Raw genomic sequence first — 8,141 nt, forward strand, 5'->3', positions numbered from 1 at the left:
ACCAAACATGGGGCAACCTTAGACCTCAGTCCAACCTTCGCCAACCTGGTGCCCTCCAGATGTGTTGGACTACAGCTGCCATCAGTCCCACTGCACCAGGTTGGTGCAGGCTGCCTTGCTACATTTTCCTGGTGGAGGATGCCATGTTGCACAAGGAAGCCCTTCCAGGGGAAGGCATTTTTAAGAGCGTGTCAGGCCATTAAAACCTTATTGCTTTTGAGACCCTGTCTTTCCCCTTTATCCTTCTTCTTTCTGCATTAAGGCACATCAACCACCACAGCTGGCTGCTGCTGAATAGAAGGAAGAGCTTTTTTGGAAGCTGGCGTAGAAGAACTGGGGACATAGCTGCCAAGTCTCCCGTATTCCCCGGGAAATCCCCGTTTTTCCAGCTGTTCCTAGCTGAAAAAACGGATTTTTTTGTTTTTCCCCACTTTATTCTGGTGTGGCGGCCATTTTGGAACTGGGCGGAGCATGCTCAGAAGTGACTTTTGATGCTGCTCTGCCTAGTTCCAAAATGGCTGCAGTGCGACTTCTGGCACCACGGCCATTTTGGAACTGGGCAAAGCAGCATCAAAAGTCACTTCTGAGCATGTTCCGCCCAGTTCCAAAATGGGGCCAGCGCTACTTCCGGCCTGCTACTTCCGGCCCGGTCCCTTATTTCTCCGACAGCAACTTGGCAGGTATGACTGGGGACCAGTTTTGAACCCAAAAGAATTCCCAATGACCCTGTACAGGAGGCTGATGTTGGGCTCCAGGCCAATAGGCGAGGGATTGTGGGAGTTATAGTCCAGTATCATTTATAAGCTTTGGATATGTACAGCTCTGGGCTGGATCAGAGATTGTTTCAATAACAATATTATCACTATGCAGAGGTGATGGCCTACAGCCCAGCTCACCCCTAACCAGTGTCCATGCTGCCTTGGGCTGATGGAAACCAGTGTCCAAAAACATCTGGAAGGCCACAGGTTTCCCTCGGCCCTGACCCAGACCAGTGCAGGCTATTAAAACATCTGCTTGGGGGCATTAGCAGTTGTGGTGGTGGGGAAAAGGATGCTTCCTTCCCTTAGAACTGGTGAAGCAAAACTGTGAAGGTGGAAAACTTTGTGCCCTCAGGACCAGGGTATCCCAAACTTGGGCCTCCAGCTGTTTTGGGGCTACAATTCCCATCAACCCTGACTGCTGGTCTCGATAGCTAGGGATGATGGGAGTTGTAGTTCAAAAGCAGCTGGAGACCCAAGTTTGGGAAACCCTGATCTGCACAAAGGGATGGTCTCTGGAGACTGTGGCCTTGGGCTCTCCAAAGTGGTCCCCAAAGGTTGGGTCATACGAACGTCACTTGGACTTTTTCCATTGCTCTTCTGGGCTGCCGGCTCTCCCCATCCTCCATTCGCAAATGCCGGAGTAGGCACAATAGCGGCACTTCCAGGCGTCCTCGACATCCACCCCTCGGGAGTCCCGCTGCCCTTTCCAGTAAGCCAAGAAATACCGCACTGTGGATCCGACCTCCTCCTGGTCATAGGCCAAGACCTCTGTGCCGAGTGCGGCGCCGGAATCCTGGTGGATGTACTCGATTTGCAAACGGTCGATGGCGGGGATGTCACAGTGTGTCAGGTTGAGGGAGAGCAGCTCCAGGAGCTCGCAAAGGCAGCTCACCGTGAAACCCGACTTCTGGGCTTGCTCCTGGACGTGGGGGCCAAGCGGCTGCTCGGGCCTCAGGTGGAGTCGCTGGAGGAAACTGTCCGGCGCCAGGCACCCTCGCACCATGGCATCAAAGAGATACTTATACAGAAAGACCTGGAAATAATACCAACGATGAGTATGTTAAGACAACAGACACCCGACAGTCTATTCACCTATTCGGGTGCGTTCTTTACAATAGCATTTGCCTGCACCAGCCTCTCACACAACATTAAAACAGTGTATAGCAACAGAAAATTGTTTCAGACTTCCAGAGTTCCCTGTGAGAAGGGATTTGGCTGTCAAACCACTCTGAAAGCTGTATCTCTGTGAGGGGGATAGGAGCTTCCTAGCAAGTGGATAGCTCAGCTGGTTAGAGCGTGGTGCCGATAACACCAGGGTGGCAGGTTCAATCCCCGTATGGGACAGCTGCATACCCCTGCTTTGTAGGGGATAGGACTAGATCAGGCATCCCCAAACTGCGGCCCTCCAGATGTTTGGCCTACAACTCGCATGATCCCTAGCTAGCAGGACCAGTGGTCAGGGAAGATGGGAATTGTAGTCCAAAACATCTGGAGGGGCGAAGTTTGGGGATGCCTGGATTAGATGATTCCCAGCTCTACAATCTATGGTCTATGGCAGTGATGGCCAAACTCGGCCCTCCAGCTGTTTTGGGACTACAAATCCCATCACCCCTGACCACTGGTCCTGTTAGCTAGGGATGACAGGTGTTGTAGTCCAAAAACAGCTGGAGGGCCAAGTTTGGCAATCACTGGTCTATGGTCTAACTCTCAGCACTCTAAACAAACTACAGCTCCCAGAATTCTCTGGGGGAAGCCATGTTTGTTTAAAGGGGTATCATAGTGCTTTTAAATGTATGGTGTAGATGTGTCCTGAACTATCCTGACTGGTCGAAACAAAATAAAAAAATTCCTTCCAGCAGCACCTTAGAGACCAACTAAGTTTGTCATTGGTATGAGCTTTCGTGTGCATGCACACTTCTTCAGAAAGCTCATACCAATGGCAAACTTAGTTGGTCTCTAAGGTGCTGCTGGAAGGAATTTTTTTATTTTGTTTCGACTATGTCAGACCAACACGGCTATCTACCTGTAACTATCCTGACTGGTGGCAGCTCCCCAGGGTCTCAGAAAGGATCTTTCCCAGTACTGGAGGCCAGCCCATTGGCCAAATGGGGCACTGCCCCACAAAACTCAGCTTGCGCTTAGCCAGCCCCCACTTGTCTGCCTTCTTACTAATAACCAGTCCAGGGGTGGCCCTGCCTATCTCCTTCCTCCTCCTCCTCTGTGTTGGCGTGTTGCCCCTGCGGAACTCAACAAAACAGGCATCAGTTGGCTCTGGCGCCACCTACTGTTGGGCTCCTTTCCTTCCACCCAACCAGTCCCAACAAGTGGCAGCCAACACTCTCCCTCAGGGATTGAACCTGGGATGCCCTGTGTGCAAAGTGTGGTGTAGTGGTTAAGAGTGGTAGACTTGTAATCTGGGGAACCGGGTTCGTGTCTCCGCTCCTCCACATGCAGCTGCTTGGTTACCTTGGGCTACTCATATTTCTTTGAAGTCTCTCAGCCCCATTCACCTCACAGAGTGTTTGTTGTGGGGGAGGAAGGGAAAGGAGAATGTTAGCCGCTTTGAGACTCCTTCGGGTAGTGATAAAGCCGGGTATCAAATCCAAACTCTTCTTCTTCTTCTTCAAAGCAGGAGCTCTGCCACTGGCAGTCTCGTGGCACGGCTGCACCTGGGCTTGGCAACTCGCAAGCTAGGGAGATGCCTCCTGCAGCCAGCGGCTCATTGGCTCACCTGAAAACGATCCCGCTTTTTCTGTGCCGCCGAGGGCATGGAGGCATTGTTCCTGGTCTTCAGTTCATTTAGCTCCAGCTCTCCTTTGGGTGTATAACCCAGCTGATCAATGACCCCAACCACAAAGATGTCTTCCAGCACTCCAAACACTGGAAATTCTCGCACACGGTGACCTGCAGTAAAAGAGGATGCAATATATCTATATCATCATCATCATCATCATCATCATCATCATCATTTTATTTGTATGTCGCCTCTCTATAGTCAAAACCATGCCCGAGGTGGCTCACAACATGACAAGATTTACACAATTATTCGTGCCCCTAAGTAAAAGACTTCTGGGAAAGGATTTATAATGAAATGAAAAAAAGTGTTAAAAGACACTTTCATCAAAAAGCCAGAAGCCTTTTTGCTTGGAATAACAGGGGAAGAAATCACCAAAAAAGGACATTACATTCTTTCTGTAGGCCACAACAGCTGCAAGATTATTAATTACCAAGAATTGGAAGACAGAAGCAATACCAACCATAGATGAATAGCAAATTAAAATGATGGACTTTATGGAACTCTCCGAACTGACTGGGAGACTCTGCGACCAGGAGGAAGAGAGGGTGGAAGAAGATTGGAAGAGATTTAAAGTATATTTGAAAAAATATTGTAACATTTAATATTTTGTAATTCTTAATGAAGTTGATATAGGCTATCGGAGTAGAAATAGGAGTTATATGTTGTGTTTTAAATTTATGTTTAGGATTTATGATAAGATTTTTAATATAGTTAATATTTTGATTTAGATATATTTTGAATTTTAGAAACTGCTAAAGATGATTAGAAGTGGAATTCAGATGGGGAGATTTGGGGAAGTCGCCCAATGAGGTTAAGAAAAAGTAGAAAATTGTAAGAATTATTGTGTGTTGTTGGTTGCTTTCTTTGTTTGTTTGTGTTCTTATAAAATGAATGAATTTTTTTTAATAAAAAAAGATTTACACTATTAGAAACATAACAAAAGCCATAAACAATAAATAAAAATACATCAAAAAGTACACAACCAAATGGAAACAATCTCCATATAAATCACAAGACCTGAAACCCAAGATACAGCATCAATATCAATATCAATCTATATATAGTATAGCACCAGAGTAATGTGGGCAGCTCATTGACTCAAGAGAGGCCCCCATACCTGCCTGCAGCACCGAAAGCATCACCAGAAGATTCAGCACCTTTATCGCCCAGGAATCTTCTCGGCTTGTGGTGCTCACCGTCACCAGGTCATGGTCTTCCAGCTCTGTGTTGAAGACAAAGAGAGGGGAAGAGCAAGATGAGCCCAGTGGATGCTGGTCCACGTGGGAAAGTGGGGTACCGCCCCATCAACCTCCATCTTTTCTCACTACACCTGACTCCTTACTAGCGGGGTAAAGGTAAAGGGACCCCTGGCTGTTAGGTCCAGACTCTGGGGTTGCAGCATTCATCTCGCTTTACTGGCCGAGGGAACCAGCATACAGCTTGCCAGCATGACTAAGCCGCTTCTGGAGAACCAGAGCAGCGCAGGGAAACACCATTTACCTTCCCGCCAGAGTGGTACCTATTTATCTACTTGCACTTGACGTGCTTTTGAATTGCTAGGTGGGCAGGAGCTGTGACCAAGCAACGGGAGGTCACCCCGTCGCGGGGATTCAAACCGCCAACCTTCTGATCAGCAAGCCCTAGGCTCTGTGGATTAACCCACAGCACCACCCGCGTCCCTTAGTGGGGTAGGAGAGCTAAAAGTAATTCACCTCGGGCAACCAATGCCCCCCCCCCCGGTTTCATATAGGACATGGAGGCACGGGTCTAAAAAGCCCGGGACACAAATTTCCACAGCCCTCTAGTGGCTACGGGTGGCTGCTTCACCAGAAGTAGTGTATTTAGCGTTAACTTTCTTCAGAATCAAGGACCCAGGTGGCGCTGTGAGTTAATCCACAGAGCCTAGGGCTTGCTGATCAGAAGGTCAGCAGTTCGAATCCCTGCAACGGGGTGAGCTCCCATTGCTCGGTCCCAGTTCCTGCACACCTAGCAGTTCGAAAGCACATCAAAGTGCAGGTAGATAAATAGGGACTGCTCCGGCAGGAAGGTAAACACCGTTTCCGTGCGCTGCTCTGGTTCACCAGAAGCAGCTTTGTCATGCTGGCCACATGACCCGGAAGCTGTCTGCGAACAAACGCCGGCTCCCTCGGCCTATAGAGCGAGATGAGCGCCGCAACCCCAGAGTCGGACATGACTGGACCTGATGGTCAGGGGCCCCTTTACCTTTTTACCTTCTTCAGAATCAAGTGTATACTTCCAGAGTTAACACCCAGGACCTCCATGCACACCGCCCAGGCTTGCACCCTGAGGAGGTCACATGGGTGAGGTTTGCTTTCACCCCTGGAGGTGTACTCCATTGTTTCTCGAGACAGACGGATGCCAACAAGACCTCCACTGTGAGGGGTCCTTTACCTTTTACCTGCCCCTGAATACCAATCGCTGGGAACCGCAGAAGGGGAGAATTATCTTGTGTTTGGCTCCTGCTTGCAGGCTTCCTGCAAGCGTCTGGTCAGCGACTGTGAGAACTGGACTAGATGGGCCATTGGCCTGATCCACAAGGCTCCCTTTAAGTTCTAAATCAGAACTTCGTGCTGCAGAAAAACATGTTTTGAAGAAGCAGGGAATGGACTGCAAAGAACGAACCCTTACCTCTGGCAAGGTGGATGCTCTTTCCTGTGTTCAACAGCACAATATTTTCAGGAGGCGTCAGGTCTGGACGCTCTCGCCTATAAACCATTTGCTGTTCGCACCACACCTGCGCGGATATATCCGTTACCGAAAGGTAATGCAGGTGGAAGATGTCGAGCGGCACATGCGATCTCTTTCTTTTCGCTGTTCCGAGCACGCTCCCTTTCGCCACATCGCCACCCTCAGATTCTGTAGGAGGGCCGAGGGAACAACTTGGCTTTTCGGAATCCCTGGTTGAACGAAAGACGAGGTTATTTTAAAAGTCATTATTACTGGTATGGAAGTGAGAGCTGGACCATAAAGAAGGCAGATCGCTGAAGAATTGATGCCTTTGAATTATGGTGCTGGAGGAGACTCGTCCCATGGACTGCAAGAAGATCAAACCTATCCATTCTGAAGGAAATCAGCCCTGAGTGCTCACTGGAAGGACAGATCCTGAAGCTGAGGCTCCAATACTTTGGCCACCTCATGAGAAGAGAAGACTCCCTGGAAAAGACTCTGATGTTGGGAAAGATTGAGGGCACACCATGAGCTTTGTGGCCGAGTGGGGATTTGAACCCTGCTCTCCCAAGGTCTTGGTCCAGAACTCTAACCCAGGCATCCCCAAACTTCGGCCCTCCAGATGTTTTGGACTACAATTCCCATCTTCCCTGACCACTGGTCCTGTTAGCTAGGGATCATGGGAGTTGTAGGCCAAAACATCTGGAGGGCCGCAGTTTGGGGATGCCTGCCTTATGGCATAAAAGGCATTCATTTTTCTTTTCTTTCAGCAGCATTACATTGTGAGTTATCTTCTCAGTGACACCCAACCTCCGTGCATTTTTATACCATTTTATACCATTTATTTCCAAACTCAACCGATACTGTGGTCTTGCTGCAGCAAGCAAAAGTATCAGCTTGCCTTACCAAACGTAGACCTTTCGAAGAGTTATAAAGTACCCTCAGCTGTGGGGTAAAATCAAATTGTTCTTGTGTAATATTAGACATAGCTCAGTTGGTTAAAGAATGGTGCCGACGACTCCAAGGTTGCAGGTTCGATCCCCGTATGGCACAGCTGCATATTCCTGCGTTGCAGGGGGTTGGACTAGATGATCCTCAGGGAGCCTTCTGACCCTACAATTTTTTGAGTCTATGACACTAACCCCCCAAACAAACCTCAGAAACAAAATGCAGGGGGAGGGAGGCTCCTGCTTACCCAGCTTCTGGCTCCTCGATTTGCAGGAATTCGGAGTCGCTCAGATCGGAGAAGCCAGACGCCGTTTCAGCTTCCTCCAATCCGGAGTCACGCCCAGACATGACTTTTTTCGCGGGCTTGCCGCTGCTGCTATTGCAAAACAGCCATTCTTCGCCGCGCGAGCACCTGAGAGGCGGAGTCGGTGACGTAGCTCGAGGGATGCCCTCCCTTCCATTCAGTAGGAAGCGGCGGCCTTTAGCCATAGATTTAGGAAGAAAATAGAGCAGTGCACTCTCCCCTAACTCCGGAGACTACTACTGTACAACCTTTACAATTTCTTAATAAGAAGAATATTTTTTGCTGTTGATCCAGTCAGTGCCTTTTTTCTTGGGGGACGCATGGGGACGCATACCCCTAAATATTTTGTGAATCTAAGTTTGGTGCAGTATAATATGAGTAGGAAAATGAGAGTGCCCTTTTTTAAAAAAAAATAAGGAAAAAAGCAGTGTGTTGCTCTATCAGGGGTTGGAGGGATGCTGGGGAACAGATCCCGCAAGACTGAATATTTTTAAGAATGGCAAGGGATCCCCAAAGGTCTTCTAGTGCAACCCCCTTCAGTGCAGGAATATCAATTAGAGATCATCCCTGACAGCTGGCCATCCAATCCAACCTCTGTTTAGATGGAGAGGCCGCCACCTCCCGAGAGAGGTCCGTTGGTCCA

General features: G+C 48.9%; 1 protein-coding gene across 1 annotated transcript; it reads right to left on the reverse strand.

Annotated features, from left to right (window-relative positions):
• Window positions 1-577: 577 nt before the first annotated feature.
• On the reverse strand, window positions 578-7,591 carry EXO5 (exonuclease 5). Its single transcript, XM_035139696.2, has 5 exons — window positions 7,442-7,591; window positions 6,208-6,476; window positions 4,676-4,780; window positions 3,493-3,665; window positions 578-1,794 (listed from the first exon to the last, which is right to left on the reverse strand). The coding sequence occupies exons 1-5, from the start codon at window positions 7,540-7,542 to the stop codon at window positions 1,333-1,335; spliced, it is 1,110 nt and encodes a 369-aa protein (XP_034995587.1). The 5' UTR covers window positions 7,543-7,591; the 3' UTR covers window positions 578-1,332.
• Between the last annotated feature and the right edge of the window lie 550 nt (window positions 7,592-8,141).

The sequence above is a fragment of the Zootoca vivipara genome, chromosome 15, assembly GCF_963506605.1.
Source record: "Zootoca vivipara chromosome 15, rZooViv1.1, whole genome shotgun sequence".
NCBI lineage: Eukaryota > Metazoa > Chordata > Lepidosauria > Squamata > Lacertidae > Zootoca > Zootoca vivipara.

Excerpts from the sequence above, each read along its gene's own strand:
- EXO5 (XM_035139696.2), bottom strand. The coding sequence starts at position 7,542 with ATGTCTGGGCGTGACTCCGGATTGGAGGAAGCTGAAACGGCGTCTGGC. Across the intron at positions 4,781-6,207 it reads GAGCATCCACCTTGCCAGAG|AGCTGGAAGACCATGACCTG; the intron begins GTAAGGGTTCGT and ends TCTTCAACACAG. Across the intron at positions 3,666-4,675 it reads GCTTTCGGTGCTGCAGGCAG|GTCACCGTGTGCGAGAATTT; the intron begins GTATGGGGGCCT and ends CTTTTACTGCAG.